Source organism: Chlamydotis macqueenii, chromosome W (genome assembly GCF_036417535.1).
Source record: "Chlamydotis macqueenii isolate bChlMac1 chromosome W, bChlMac1.mat, whole genome shotgun sequence".
Lineage (NCBI taxonomy): Eukaryota > Metazoa > Chordata > Aves > Otidiformes > Otididae > Chlamydotis > Chlamydotis macqueenii.
The window spans coordinates 53,774,142-53,790,550 of record NC_141592.1 but is presented as its reverse complement, the minus strand read 5'-3'; the positions used below and the strand labels follow the sequence as shown (position 1 = coordinate 53,790,550).

General features: G+C 45.8%; 1 protein-coding gene across 1 annotated transcript in view; it reads right to left on the bottom strand.

Annotated features, from left to right (window-relative positions):
* The window catches only part of LOC147596817 (ras GTPase-activating protein 1-like), a 96,278-nt gene extending 90,290 nt beyond the window's left edge, over positions 1–5,988 (bottom strand). Inside the window, exons 1-2 of the mRNA XM_086769652.1 lie at positions 5,894–5,988; positions 5,520–5,634 (exon numbers count right to left, since the gene is read on the bottom strand). Coding sequence (XP_086625778.1) covers positions 5,520–5,634; positions 5,894–5,988 — 210 coding nt within the window. The remainder of the gene's footprint in view (positions 1–5,519; positions 5,635–5,893) is intronic.
* Between the last annotated feature and the right edge of the window lie 10,421 nt (positions 5,989–16,409).

Genomic DNA, 16,409 nt, shown 5'->3' with positions numbered 1-16,409 from the left:
CTATTCTTTCCAGTAGCACCACCAGAGGCAAGTAGTAAAATTTTTAAATGTTATTTACTTAAATATTAATATCATTAATCTTGCCTTCAAAACTCATAGTTTTCTATGAAAAAAACATTGTAGACAACTTCCCTTAGTTCTAGAGCTGTCTCAGTGTATGGTGAAGTACAAGGAATATATATATATATATGTTCTCACTGATAGAAAGTAATGCTAAAAAATGTGGTTTTTAATGAAAATCTGTAATGAGAAAGCTAGATATCAGGTATTGCAGTTATCCCCAAATGCAGTAATAACATTGTATGTAAACTGAAGTAAACAAGGAAATGTGTAGTTCTTGGCAAGGAAAGAGCACCTTTGTAATTTAGGTAGCCTCTAGGGTTTTACACTGACTTAATGAAGTATTTCAAAATAATATTACTATTTTGTAGCGAAGATTTCAAAGTATGCATCCTGGAAATAACCAAAGTTCCTGCAAGTTGGGCTTCTATCAAGTGACTATCCTTAAGACAATATCAGTAATTTAAAAAAAAACCAAAACCAACCCAAACAAAACACCCCCTCCCCCAAACACCTGCAGACTGTGTATTTCCCCCCAAATAAAGATGTTTCTGAATGTTAAACTTTTACATTTCCACTAAGTGGAAGAAAGTTGCAAAGTACTCTTTCATGGGAATTACATTATTGGTAATTTGATTTTTGGAGATAACGTGACTGATAATTTTACAAGGCTAGAAACAAAATGAGAGCTTTTGTAGATAACTTCAGGAATTAAGCATTTCCAGCTCTTACTATTTTTGACCCTTTGAAAACTTAAAACTAGCAAAGGGATATAAATGACTATTATTGATCTTTTGCATCAGAATAGCGTAATGTTGGGGAGAGGAAGTCTGTACTAGAATGAAAGGGAAAATTAATATCTTTGCACTCTTCTCTTAAATTGTAGCCTGTGGAGGACAGAAGGAGAGTTCGAGCAATTCTACCTTACACCAAAGTGCCAGAAACTGATGAAATAAGGTATGTTTTAATAGGTAGAAGCAGTTGTGAAATTCTGGAGTATTTATAAATACTAATGATTTCAGTATATGTTTACTGTGCAAATACTTTCCAATTGCATCTTAGACTTAAGACTCTGGGAGGTTAAAGGTATGATGCCTCTTCACACGCCCCCCCCGATATAGCAATAACACTCTTATTCTGGGTATACCATTTGTATTAATTGATTAATTGTAAGGGGAGTTACATTAAATTGCTAGAAATATGAAACTTAGTTTAGAAGTAGAACATTACTAATTTCAAAGGCTTACCTGCTTTGAGAAAAATGTAAGTTTGTGCATGAAGGAATCCTGTGCAAAAATGTGTCTCATGTGAGGGTTTGAAATAAATTGGCTTGGAATTTGCCTGCAGAAGTAGCCAGTAGCAGATAAATAGTTCAAGCTAAACTAATCTTGACCACTAGAAAGAGAACGTGAGAATTGACTCTGATAAAATTAAGAACAGTATTTTTAGTGTCTTCCTTGAAATAAGGAAAAAATGAGAGATGGCCAAAAAAACCTTGCCTTTAATGTTCTAGCACTCGTTTTGTTGCCTATGCCTAAAAACTCTGTCCTTAAAATGGAGCAAGAATGGTTCCCTTTCCTTCTCCCGCTCCCCTCTTTTGTAAAGAGTCTGTTGAACAAATGATACTTTTAAATGTGTAATTTTAATATTTTTAAAAGTTATTGTATTGCCTCTCTGGACACCAGGTGCCCATCAAGCTGCTCTATCACTCCTCCTCCTCAACTGGACAGGGGGGAGAAAATATGACGAAAGGCTCATGGGTCGAGATAAGGACAGGGAGATCACTTACCAATTACTGTCACGGGCAAAACAGACTCGACTTGGGGAAAAATTAATTTAATTTATTGCTAATAAAATCAGAGTAGGATAATGAAAAATAAAAACTAAATCTTAAAACACCTTCCCCCCACCCCTCCCTTCTTCCTGGGCTCAACTTCACTCCCAACTTCTCTACCTCCTCCTCCTGAGCGGCACAGGGAGATGGGGAACAGAGGTCGCGGTCAGTTCATCACATGTTGTCTGTGCCGCTCCTTCCTCCTCATGCTCTTGTGTTTCTCTCGCATATTCTCACTCATCTCTCTTCTGGCTGCTGTTGCGCAGCAGTGTTTTCCCATTCCTAAGTATGTTATCACAGAGGTGCTACCACCATTGCTAATTGGCTCAGCCATCCCTTCAGCCCCCCCCCCCCCCCCAACCTTGCCACATAAACCCAATACACTATCTCTCACTCTCATACTTTTTTTTTTAATTAAATGTGAACTGCTGCTCATTTCCTTTCTAACATTGATCTATCAAGAAAATCTATGGGATGGTCTTTGCTCCCCACTTCTCTTGTATTTTCACGTATATGTTATGTGGAAAGGATGCAAAACCAACAGTCCTATATCTAATAGAGGAACATATGCTAGTTGCTTGGAATTAATCCTGCTTTCTTGAGATGTCATTTTTTTTTCCAGATTAAAAAAAATAGGAAGATTTGGAAGAGGTTTGTAGTGATTTCTTATGAGACCGTCTTGGTTTCACAAGTTGATAGAACGTGCTGGTTGAATTGGGAATTGGATTCTTGATAGGACTATTAGTCTAAGATTATAGAGAAAGGTATATGACAACTTTATATCCTCATTGAGGTGGAAATTTATCCCAAGGTTGTATGTCCAGTCCATTCTGACCTCTTTAAAAAACACTGTGAGGATATTAATCTTTGAGAAGATCTTCTAAGCGTACAAGAAGATAGTAAGACAGGAGGGAACTCCCAATTGTGTATTGCAAGTAGGGCTTCTTTCTATTCTTATGCATAGTAGAATCCATCAAGTCCAGTAAGTACCTAATTACACCATCCAACTTAAGAGGAAAAAGCATTTCATTACTCTGCTATGGTAACAAGAATTACAGGAAATAATACCTTTTCTCCCTCTTTTAGGATACAGCTGAAATGTAAAGTTCTGTGTGTCTGGCTAGGCTTCTGAGATCTGTGTGGTAAAATAGTTCTGTTCGTAGCAAAGATGGGACTAAGTACTCTGTTTTAGGCCAAATTAATGTGCTATACTCTTGTACTGTAATGTACTGTCGTGGTTTTGTTAGTGAGGGGGGGCCTAAGGTGGTAGCTTCTGTAGGAAACTGCTAGAAGTCGCTCCCCTTTGTTCAGTGGACTCGGCCGGGCCTAGGGCGGACCCGCTGCTGGCCAAGGCCGAGCCAATTGGTAGCAGAATGTTCCATGATAACACCTCTGCGATAACGTATTTAAGTAGGGGAAAACAGTAAAAAAAAAGAGAGGAGAGAAGATGTGAAGAAGCTGAGCAGGGGCAGAGGCGCAGGGGGGGAGGCGCAGGCCTCATGGGCCTTGCAGGCCTCACCCTCTGGCCTCTCGCCAGGTGGCTGACTGGGCCCGACTCGGTCCGGCCTGGCTGCAAGAAGTGGAGAGGAGATGAGAAGTGAATAAGATGTAAAAAAGATCCTGAGAGACATCTGCCAGCCTGTTGTGAGGAACGGCTGCAGACGCCAAGGTCAGTTCAGAAGTGAGGGGGAGGAGTAATGCGGCTCCTGGCCAAGATTCCCCTGCAGCCTGTGGTGAAGACCATGGTGGAGCAGGTTGTCCCCCTGCAGCCCATGGAGGTCCACGGAGGAGCAGAGATCCACTTGGAGCCCGTGAAGGACCCCACACTGGGGGAGGTGGATGCCTGAAGGAGGCTGTGGCCTGTGGAGGGCCCGCTGGGACAGCTGTTCTGAAGGGACTGCACCCCGTGGAAGAGATGACCCACGCCGGAGCAGTTCCATGAAGGACTGTGGCGTAGGGGTGGGACCCCACGCTGGAGCAGGGGAGGAATGTGAGGAGTTCTTCCCCTGACCATGAAGCAGCGGTGTAAAACAACATGTGATGAACTGACCGCAACCCCCATTCCCTTTTCCCCCCCCGTGCCGCTCGGGGGGGGAAGGTAGTCGAGATAATGTTAAGCCCAGGAAGAGGGAGGGGTGGGGGGGAGGTTATCTTGGTCTCTGTCTCATTATCCTGCTGTTTGTAGTAATAAATGAATAGTTTTCCCCAAGTCGAGTCTGTTTTGCCCGTGACGGTAACTTTAAGGATTTCTCCCTGTCCTTATCTCAAACCTCGAGCCGTTTTTCCTTATATTTTCTCTCCCTGTTCTCTTGGAAGGTGGGGGGAGTGAGAGAGAGACTGCGTAGTCTGGTCCTGATCGGGGCTGAACTACGACATGTACTCTTGTAGATTTCATGTATTTCAGGGAATCTTGACTTAATTTTAATACGATAATTAATATTAAGAAAGCTTGAAGTATTTCAGGGTTAATTTCAACCAGTCTTACATGCAATAACTTACTGTGAACTTCTTTGTAATAGAACTGGTGTAGAATGGCCTTGCTGTTTACTGTCCACTGTTAAGATTTAGATTTATTAGTAGCTGAATTCATTCTAAGTGTTTTCATTAGGCTTTTTTATTCTTACCATTTGCTTTGTTCTCAAGTTAATGCATTTTCTGTTACCCTCCGTCGCAGATGAATGAAGAGAAGTTATCATTGTGGGGTTAACTAAAATGGTTTTATTAATGATTAAATGATGATCAAATGGTAATTAAGCAATAATTGAATGGTAATTAAACAGTCATTTAACCATGATTTGACAATGATTTAAATTATTGTTTAAATCATCATTTAGATGGTGATTAGATGATGATTTAGCGGTCAAACACTACTACGTACTGCACTTGTAATAATTGAGCTATAGTTGGATGTATAAATGTTGCTAGCATACAATATACTCTTAGGCTTAATGTAAAATGTTGCTTACTTCATTATAGATATCAGATGCTTGAGTGAGGGATCTCTCAACCTTGAGGAGTAACCTTGAGGCATCCCTTCTCAAGGGGGGGAGATCACTGCTTGCAGGGGGCAGGGTGCTGCAGATATTTATAGCATAAAGTGATTGACTCGTGGTCAAGCCCCCTTTTGGTTTATGTGCAGTTACGTAGCTGTAGCAGTTTTAGTTTTGTCTAGACTCAGCTTGGGCTGGTACTGTTAGCTCCTGATAAGACATGGCCTAGACTTCTTGGTTCCTGAGAAGATATGGCCTAGCACAATTCTCAAGGTTTGAACAGCAGGGCTGACTTCAGTCAGGCCTACTTGTCAGTAATGCCTGAACTAAAGTACTGTTCACTCAGAGTGGGTGCATCTGTTACACCCTCTCAAATGAGACGTTCCGTAGAAAATTGCTATATAATTTTGGATTCAACTAGTAGTTGATGAGCTTCAGTACCTCATAGCTATTGCCTGTATCCCTGATGCATCATCTGACTTGATTGAGAAGTCCTCCTGTGCTCCAGTGAAAGGTTTTCATATGACCTGATGTGGTTTAACCCCAGCCAGTAACTAAGCACCAACAGACACTGAAGCAGTAATTCTCCTGGATGGATGCCTTTTGGCTGTTGTTTTTTCTTGCAGTTCCTGTACTCGAGCTTCTAGTCTCCTGGTAGGTTCACCATCACACTTCCTCATGTCCTCCTCCTGGTCACGCAGATAGAACCACAGGGTGGCATGTGGCATGTGCCACTGGTAACCCTCTTCCCTTAAGACAAAAAGGCTGACTCTTAATAGCCAAGACATTGGTCGGTATGAGTGAAGAAGACTTATCCTTCTTTAATTGCTGAGACAATTGTTGGGACAGTTTCTGCACAGCCAAGATGCAGGCCTGTAGGGAGGAAGCAAGATTCTCTTTGAATTGTCGGAGTTGGCTGGCAAATCCATCCACAGTTGGTGCCTCTGTGTCTGTCCAGCTCATTATTGCCAGGGTATGGGTATATGGCATCGGTGCACTTCATACAAACTTTTGCCACATGGAGTGCATGCACCAGATTTCATCCAGGTCTTTGGATATCTGGTTGTCATCCAGGTTGCTATAGATCACCTCCACCATGGCCATTTCCCTCAGATACTGGATACCTCCTTCAGTGGTGGTCCACTTGCTTTGGGAATTTGCAAGATCTTCCTTGAAGGAATACCTGTCCTTCACACCGGGCAGGAGCTGCCTCCAGGGACTGAGAACTCCTGACCCTTTTACAATCCCTTTGTTAGTGGCCTTATCCCTAGCAAGGGATCTCAGGCTGCCGGGCTTCCTTGTCCTCTAATTCCTGACTGTTGGCCCCAATATCCCAGTATTGGAGTAACCAGCTGAGAATTTGCTCGCCTGGTTGACAGATTTGCATATCTTGCAGCTCACTTAGGGATAGGGATTGGGTGGTTTCTGTCTCGTTTATGATTTTAGTCTCTTCCTCCTCCTGTTCTTGTGACTGCTCTGCTGCAGAACAGGCTGCCTCTTCTGATTCTCTCTCCTGCTCCCTGTTAGGAGAAGCTTCTTCATCCTTTACTAAACGGGTTGACTTCCACTTCCATTGCTTCTTTTTAATTAGAGGTGACTGATATATTTGAAGGCTGGATCTCTAGTTTAGCCACAGTATCTGTTGGTATGTTTTCAGATCCAGAGACCCTCTCTTCTCCTTGAGGGTGCTTAAGCTCTAGTCCGCTCTGATGAGACCCCATGTCGTAGTTTAGCCCCGATCAGGACCAGACTACGCAGTCTCTCTCTCACTCCCCCCACCGTCCGAGGGAATAGGGGGAGATAATATAAGAAAAAAGGCTTGAGGTTCGAGATAAGGACAGGGAGAAATCCTTAAAGTTACCGTCATGGGCAAAACAGACTCGACTTGGGGAAAAACTATTCATTTATTACTAAAAACAAAGCAGGATAATGAGACAGAGAACAAGATAACCTCCCCCCACCCCTCCCTCTTCCCGGGCTTAACATTACCTCTACCTCCTTCCCCCCTCCACAAGCAGCACAGTGGGGAAGAGGGAATGGGGGTTATGGTCAGTTCATCACATGTTGCTTTACACTGCTCCGTCCTCCTTGGGGGAAGAACTCCTCACATTCCTCCCCTGCTCCAGCGTGGGGTCCCACCCACGGGCTGCAGTCCTTCGTGAACTGCTCCAGCGTGGGTCATTTCTTTCACGGGGTGCAGTCCCTCCAGAACGGCTGCCCCAGCAGGCCCTCCACAGGCCACAGCCTCCTTCAGGCATCCACCTGCCCCAGCGTGGGGTCCTCCACAGGCTGCAGGTGGATCTCTGCTCCTCCGTGGGCCTCCACAGGCTGCAGGGGGACAACCCGCTCCACCATGGTCTTCACCACAGGCTGCAGGGGAATCTCAGCCAGGAGAAGCATTACTCCTCCCCCTCCTTCTTCACTGACCTTGGTGTCTGCAGCCGTTCCTCTCACAAGAAATTCTTCACAATCAGGCTCAGGCAGACGCCTCTCAGGTTCTCTTCACATCTCCTCTCTTCACTTCTTGCAGCCGGGCTGGGCTGAGTTGGGCTCAGATGGCCGCCCAGTGGGAGGCCAGAGGGTGAGGCCTGCAAGGCCCACAAGGCTCATGCCTCCCCCTCTCTGCCCCTGCTCAGCGTCTTCGCATCTTCTTCTCTCATTTTTTTTTTTTTTTTGTTTTCCCCTTCTTAAATACGTTATTGCAGAGCCGTTATCAGGGAACATTCTGCTACCAATTGGCTCGGCCTTGGCCAGCAGCGGGTCCGCCCTAGGCCCGCCCGAGTCCACTAGACAAAGGGGAAACAACTTCTAGCAGCTTCTTACAGAAGCTACCGCCGTAGCACCCCCCCCCCGCCAAATAAAATCAGAATACTACCACAGCTAAACCTCAGAGGAATCGCGAACCAGAGCCCTCAATAACTCTGAGAATTCCAAAATTTAAGAGGTTGATGATGAAACTGAAATTCATAAATTAAACTACATCAGAGACCACTGATCTGGAAGGGATGCCATCCAGAGGGAGCTGGACAGACTTGAGGAATGGGCCTATGTGAACCTCATGAAGTTCAACAAGGCCAAGTGCAAGGTCCTGCACCTGGGTCAGGGCAATCCCCAGTATCAATACAGACTGGGGGGATGAAGGGATTGATAGCACCCCTGCAGAGAAGGACTTGGGGATATACTGGTGGACAAAAAAACTGGACCTGATCTGGCAATGTGTGCTTGCAGTCCAGAAAGCCAACCATATCCTGGGCTCCATCAAAAGAAGTGTGGCCAGCAGGTCGAGGGAGGTGATTCTGCCCCTTTACTCCACTCTGGTGAGACCTCACCTGGAATACTGCATCCAGTTCTGAGGTCCCTAGTACAAAAAAGACATGGACCTGTTGGAGTGGGTCCAGAGGAGAGCCATAATAATGGTCAGAGGGCGGAACCACCTCCCCTATGAGGACAGGCTGAGAGAGTTGGGACTGTTCAGCTTGGAGAAGAGAAGGCTCTAGAGAGACCTTATTGCAGCCTTTCTATGTATAAAGGGGGCTTATAAGAAAGATGGAGACAGGCTGTTTACTAGGGCCTGTAGTGACAGGACAAGGGGCAATGGTTTTAAAATGAACGATGATAGTTTTAGATTGGACACAAGGAAGAAATTTTTTTACGATGAGGGTGGTGAGACACTGGAACAGGTTGCCCAGAGTGATACAGGGAATTAGCTGTCTGCATATTGCTTGATATAGGGGACCAACTGTCTGCTAGAGAATGCCTAACAATCCTGTTTGCCTTGAAACTCACTTAAGCCTATCAGGGACTGGTATTTGTCAAGGGACTGGTATTTGTCAAGGACTAATATGTCTAGCAAAGGACGTGATAACAGGAGCTGCAATGTTAGTTCCACCACAAATCTGGTCAGAAGTCGTTAAGAAACTGCTGAAATCCCCAAGTGAAAGGAGAGCATGGGTGAATGACTGAAGTTCATCTAGAGGAAGATAAGACCCCTGAAGAAGTGAACGACCACCAGAGACAGATCTGAAATGCCAACGCAAGTGGTTTTTTTGCAGAGACTGCTTTCCTGGACCAAGGATAAGATAGTAATAAATATTCTACAAACTGGCAAACAATCCCCAAAAGACACACTGCCAACCACCACATGCCCGTCAAATATGGGTTCATATGTTCACAAAACAGAACATTATTCAGCAGTAATTACAGGACTGCAACTCTTAAGAGAAAACATCCTCAAAATATGTCCCAGCCCATGCACAGATCATAAGCCCCATCCTCTCCCAACCACTCGCCCCACTGATGGATGCCGAGGACCAAAGCGCTACTGAAACACCCTAAAAAGTTGCTGCGGAACACTTGTGGGCACTGCACCCAGAGCTGCCGGGAGTGAAGTCGTGCGAAGTTTTGTGTCCGCCACCCTCTGCAGCACCCCACCTCACCAGCTTAGACAGGCAGGAACTCCTCCATGTTGTTAGCATAGGGGCTTACCGCCCCTCATCACACCCCCAGGATCTCCCCGCGCTACCTGATCTCCTTTTATGATCAAGTGACCCATCTGCTGGATGAGGGAAAGGCTGTTGATGTGGTCTACCTAGACTTCAGCAAAGCCTTTGACACTGTCTCCCACGGTATTCTCCTGCAGAAGCTGGCAGCCCATGGCTTGGATGGGTACACTCTTGGCTGGGTAAGGGCCGGGCTCAGAGAGTGGTGGTGAATGGAGTTAAATCCAGCTGGCTACCGGTCACAAGTGGTGTTCCCCAGGGGTCGGTGCTGGGGCCTGTCCTCTTCAATATCTTTATTGATGACCTGGATGGGGGCATTGAGTGCACCCTCAGTAAGTTCGCAGATGACACCAAATTGGCTGGGAGTGTGGATCTGCCTGGGGGTAGCGAGGCCCTACAGAGGGATCTGGACAGGCTGGAGAGCTGGGCTGAAGCCAATGGGATGAGGTTCAACAAGACCAAATGCCGAGTCCTGCACTTCGGCCACAACAACCCCAGGCAGCGCTATAGGCTTGGGGCGGAGTGGCTGGAGGACTGTGTGGAGGAAACGGACCTGGGGGTACTGATTGATGCTCGGCTGAGCATGAGCCGACAGTGTGCCCGGGTGGCCAAGAAGGCCAACGGCATCCTGGCTTGCATCAAAAACAGTGTTACTAGCAGGAACAGGGAGGTAATTGTCCCCCTGTACTTGGCACTGGTGAGGCCGCACCTCGAGTACTGTGTTCAGTTTTGGGCCCCTCACTGCAAGAAAGACATTGAGGCCCTGGAACGCGTTCAGAGGAGGGCTACGAAGCTGGTGAGGGGTCTGGAGCACAGGCCTTATGAGGAGCGGCTGAGGGAGCTGGGATTGTTCAGTCTGGAGAAGAGGAGGCTCAGGGGAGACCTTATAGCTCTCTATAACTTCCTGAAGGGAGGTTGTAGTGAGCTAGGGGTCGGCCTTTTCTCTCGTGTAGACAGTGATAGAACTAGAGGCAATGGTTTCAAGCTGCGCCAGGGGAGATTCAGGCTGGACATTAGGAAATATTACTTCTCGGAAAGGGTAGTCAGGCACTGGAATGCACTGCCCAGGAAGGTGGTGGAGTCACCGACCATGGGGGTGTTCAAGAAACGTTTGGATGTTGTGTTGAGGGATATGATTTAGCTGAGAGGTATTGGTGATGGTTGGACTGGATGATCTTTTAGGTCTTTTCCAATCTTGATCTTGATAATTCTGATAATTCTGATACTCTCACCGAAGCGCAGTCCCGGCACTGTTCCCCGCTCCACCCGCCATGTGTGGTAACATCAAGACACGCCGCAAACCTGGACCACAGGCGGGCGTGGAGTCACAGTGGTGTGGCGGTGGCTGCGGAGCGAGCCTGCAGCAGAAAGCTTGAAGTAGGCAGTCTCCTCCTGCATTAGGATCACGTTTCTCTCTGGTCTGCACAGTATTTAAACGCTTTGATTTATTCTTTAAATTATTTATTCTACTTCAATAGTTTATTATTGAAATAAATGACATTTGCCCCTCAGTAACATTTTAGGGTCTCAAAGCAACAGGTATGACTGCAGCAGGTCCTTTGGCAGGGATTTCTCAGTGTTCACGTTTTACAGATGGGAAAACTCAACTGCGGAAAGCTTTAGGGCCTGGGGTTCAGAGACACTGGCTATTTTGGGGTTCCCCTTGTCATGGTGGCATAAGCTCTGGAGGAAACCTAGCAGCCAGACTGGGCTCCAGAAACCCAGCCCTGTACATCAGGTCTAGGATCATCCTTTCTAACTATAATGCCCGTAATTACATATCATTCATATATATTCAACTGAACAGCTGATAAACAGTCTGTTAGTATAGAATCCACTCTATAGATAAATAAAGTGAAATACCAAGGAGCTGAAGTCCCTATCCAGGATTGCAGAAATCAATAGAAGGTCACATGATGAGTCTAGAGAAGACCCGGAAATAAACTGGAGAATTTATAGCTTTCTCCAATGCTCTCACACCACTAGTATTCACTAGTGTGTTTCCTTTGCAAACTATAAATAACTAACCTGAATAGTACAAATTTGTTATTCCTAGCAAGTTGTGCCACCCTGGAGTTAACGATGCCTAATTATTAATAAATCTAGTGCTACGAGATCTGGGATTATTTTCTCCCATGTATTATTTTATAACTCATTGAAGATATTACTATAAAAGCTAAAAGTATTTCCTTCATTATTAAGAAACTTTTTCTTATGGGTGTAATTCACTCCCATTTGATTTGCTAATTCTTGCATGATATCTTGCAGATCCTATTCCTGAGTTGCTTGTCATGACCAATCTGCTCTGCCTAGTCAAATGTTACTATTCCAAAGCATTCTGGGAAACAGAAAAAACCTGATCTGTATCAATGGAAAACTTTCATTTAAATATTTTAAAGGACTGAAGCATGTCCTGGTTCCGGCTAGGATAGAGTTAATTTTCACCTGAGCTGGGAGGAGAACTGGAGCTGGTGACCCCTATGGCTGGGGGACACAGCTGGGATAGGTTACCAATTAGCTGGGATAGTTTAGCCAAATGAGCCAAAGGGCTCTTCCATCCTATGTGACATCATGCTCAGTATATCAGTGAGGAGGGTGCTGAGGGGAGTCTCCTGCTACTTGAGAGGAAGCTGAGCATCAGGTTTTGCTGTGATCTACTGTACTGTATTTGTTTTCCATCTCTGTTTTGTTTTCTTCTGTTATTCTCTTAAATTTTATTTTTGGTTCATCTCAACCCAGGAGTTTTGCCTTATTTTCTTTACCAGTTGTTGTAGTTCAGCCCTGGTTGGGACCAGACCATGCAGTCTCTCTCTCACTCCCCCCACTCTCTGAGAGGTTAGGGGGAGATGATATAAGGAAAAACAGCTCGAGGTTTGAGATAAGGACGGGGAGAAATCCTTAAAGTTACCATCACGGGCAAAACAGACTCGACTTGGGGAAAACTATTCATTTATTTCTAAAACTAGCAGGAGAAGGAGATGGGGAACAAGATACCCTCCCCCCACCCCTCCCTCTTCCCGGGCTTAACATTATCTCTGCTACCTTCTCCACCTCCCCGAGCAGCACAGGGGGGAAGAGGGAATGGGGGTCGTGGTCAGTTCATCACGCGTTGTTTTACGCCGCTGCTTCATCATCAGGGAAAGAATTCCTCACGTTCCTCCCCTGCTCTGTTGTGGGGTCCCTCCCATGGGCCACAGTCCTTCGTGAAACTGCTCCGGCGTGGGTCATCTCTTCCACGGGGTGCAGTCCCTTCAGAACAGCTGCCCCAGCGGGCCCTCCACAGGCCACAGCCTCCTTCAGGCATCCACCTGCCCCAGTGTGGGGTCCTCCATGGGCTGCAGGTGGATCTCTGCTGCTCTGTGGACCCCCATGGGCTGCAGGGGGACAGCCTGCTCCACCATGGTCTTCACCACAGGCTGCAGGGGAATCTTGGCCAGGAGCCGCATTACTCCTCCCCCTCCTTCTTCACTGACCTTGGCGTCTGCAGCCGTTCCTCACAACAGGATGGCAGACGCCTCTCAGGATCCTTTTTACATCTTATTCACTTCTCATCTCCTCTCCACTTCTTGCGGCCAGGCTGGGCCGAGTTGGGCCCAGTCGGCTGCCCGGCGGGAGGCCAGAGGGTGAGGCCTGCAAGGCCCACAAGGCTCATGCCTCCCCCGCTCAGCTTCTTCACATCATCTTCTTCTTTTTTTTTCCTGTTTTTCCCCTTCTTAAATATGTTATCGTAGAGGTGTTATCATGAGACATTCTGCTACCAATTGGCTTGGCCTTGGCCAGCAGCGGGTCCGCCCTGGGCCCAGCCGAGTCCACTGAACAAAGGGGAGCGACTTCTAGCAGCTCCTTACAGAAGCTACCACCTTAGGCCCCCCCCTCACTAAACAAAACCAGAGCACCCCACCTGGAGTACTGCGCCCAGCTATGGATCCCCCAACATAAGAAGGACATGGACCAGTTGGAGAGGGTCCAGAGGAGGGCCATGAAGATGATCAGAGGCCCAGCCGAGTCCACTGAACAAAGGGGAGCAACTTCTAGCAGCTTCCTACAGAAGCTACCACCTTAGGCCCCCCCTCACTAAACAAAACCAGAACACCAGTTCTCCTCCCTGTCCTACTGCAGCGTGGGAGGAGTGAGCGAGAGACAGCGTAGCTTGGCCCTGAACAGGGCTAAACTATGACACAAAATCATGGAGTGGATCCTCCTGGAAACCGTGCAGAGGCACATGGAATACAAGGAGGTGATTGGTGACAGCCAACATGGCTTCACTAAGGGCAGATCATGCCTGACCAATTTGGTGGCCTTCTATGATGGGGTGACAGCATCGGTGGACAAGTGATGAGCAACGGATATCATCTACCCGGACTTGTGCAAGGCATTTGACACTGTCCCACACGACATCCTTCTCTCTAAACTGGAGAGACATGGGTTTGATGGACGGACCACTCGCTGGATAGGGAACTGGCTGGATGGCCGCACTCAGAGAGTGGTGGTCAACAGCTCGATGTCCAAGTGGAGACCAGTGACACGTGGCGTCCCTCAGAGGTCTGTGTTGGGCCCGGCCCTGTTCAACATCTTTGTCGGTGACACGGACAGTGGGATAGAGTGCACCCTCAGCAAGTTTGCCGACAACACCAAGCTGTGTGGTGCTGTCGACACGCTGGAGTGGAGGGATGCCATCCAGAGGGACCTTGACAGGCTGGAGAGGTGGGCTTGTGTGTGGGAGATTCAACAGAGACCTATATGAACCTAGTTGATACAGCAGTAAAATAAGGTCTGGAAAAGGACAAAACACAGGTGCAGGAAAAGAAACTGCACTCAGAGGCAAGAAACAAAAAAAGGTAATCGAGTAAGAACGAGGAAGTGGAAACCAAAGGAGAAACTGGATGAGAGCATCAATAACCAATCAGAAGTAAGCATGATCAGGGCCAACAGCCAATCATAAACATGCATTCTTGGCGCAAACAAGGAAAAAAATATATAATGAGAAGAAAAAGAACTATAAACGTCTCCAGTTCCCCCAAAATAATGGAGTCCGTGTTTCATTCCCTTCACCTGTGCAAGCCTCATGCAGTTCAACCAGGCCAAGTGCAAGGTCCTGCACGTGGGTCAGGGCAATCCCAGGCACAAATACAGGCTGGGCGGGGAATGGATTGACAGCAGCCCTGAGGAGAAGAATTTGGAAGTGATGGTGGATGAGAAGCTCAACATAAGCCGGCAATGCGCCCTTGCGGCCCAGAAGGCCAACTGCATCCTGGGCTGCATCAAGAGGAGCGTGGCCAGCAGGTCGAGGGAGGTGATTCTGGCCCTCTGCTCTGCTCTGGTGAGACCCCACCTGGAGTACTGTGTCCAGTTCTGGAGCCAACATAAGAAGGACATGGACCAGTTGGAGAGGGTTCAGAGGAGGGCCACGAAAATGATAAGAGGGCTGGAGCACCTTTCCTATGAAGACAGGCTGAGAGAGTTGGGGCTGTTCAGCCTGGAGAAGAGGAGGCTCTGGGGAAACTCTGGAGGAGTAACTTTTAAGCAGGGCCTGTTGTGATGGGACAAGGGATAATGGTTTTAAACTGGAAGGAGATAGATTTAGACTGGATATAAAGAAGAAATTTTCTAAAATGAGGGTGGTAAACATTGAACCAGGTTGCCCAGAGAGGTGGTGGATGCTCCATCCCTGGAAACATTCAAAGCCAGGTTGGATGAGGCTCTGAGCAGTCTGATCTGGTTGGAGATGTCCCTGCTCCTTGCACGGAGGTTGGACTAGATGACCTTTAAAGGTTCCTTCCAACCCAAACTGTTCTATGATTCTATTAAATTAAAAAAAAATAATAATAATAACAGGAAGCAGGATTTGATGGCAAATAATTGATGGGCAATAAAAAGCTTAATTTGCATAAAAGGAAGCAAAGTTGTATTTTTATGCATCAGTAAGCAAATTTTTTCCCATATATTGTAAATAGTGTTTTGAATAATTACTTTTTTGCACATGCGATGAACATATCTCTGTGTGTTATAGGTATAATTAGTGAACATACATTTTATGCTGTAATATCCACGTGGTCTTCCACTGAGTTTAAAAGAACCCTCTGTATTCTTTTTGATCTGTGTGCTAGCAATCCAAAGGTGACCCTAGTACATCTGTGTTGAAACAAAACTATGTGTTTTGGTTACTGGTTTGTGGGTTAGTGTCTACAAAATGCCACATGTATAAAACAAAATACAAAACAGGAACAGGAAAGTATTTGTGAAAGATATATTTTGAAACTGTATTTTAAACACAGTGTTTGCATTTATAATTATTAAATAACTTAGATATTGTGTAATTAATTATTTACATACCAATTTGCAAAACCATGAATAGAAGATAGCATTTTTATTTGCTAAATTTTTAAATTTGCTAAATTTTATGGAAAATATTTAGCCTGATTCTCCCCTTTCCTAACACACTAGCAGCCACTAAGTTACCCATGCTTTACTGAAGATTCACTTATATTTTAAGCAGGGCCCAAATCACTTTATCTTTCTGATATACCCAAACAAAATTAATTCACAACACTTGAGAAGCTTTTCATAAGGGGTGTTTTTTCCTTGATGTGCATAACATAACTCCTTATGGAATCAGTGGGAATCATGTACATATGCTAAACTAAGAACTTCATATCTCATTCATGTATTTAAATTATTAAAAAGTAGTCTTGTTGAGTAATGCTGAACTTCCATTTTTTCATTAGCACATATACAGTGTGTTTTGCTGTGTAATGGAGATCAAGCTTGGGAATGAGTTCTTCTTGTGAATATGTAAGTACAAATAACATCTGGGAGAAAGCACAGTTTGGAAGTGCATATTTCTCTATTTACATGGTGAAGGAAAAGTTGAAGTTTTCATTTCAGCCTTTACTAAGACATGCAAGAATTCAAATTAAACATTCAAATAGCATATTGTTGTGGTTTAGCCCTAGCACTACAGTTCCTCGCTCTCTCTCCCTCCTCAGTGGGATGGAGGAGAAAATTAGGAAGAAAGGAAAACTTGGG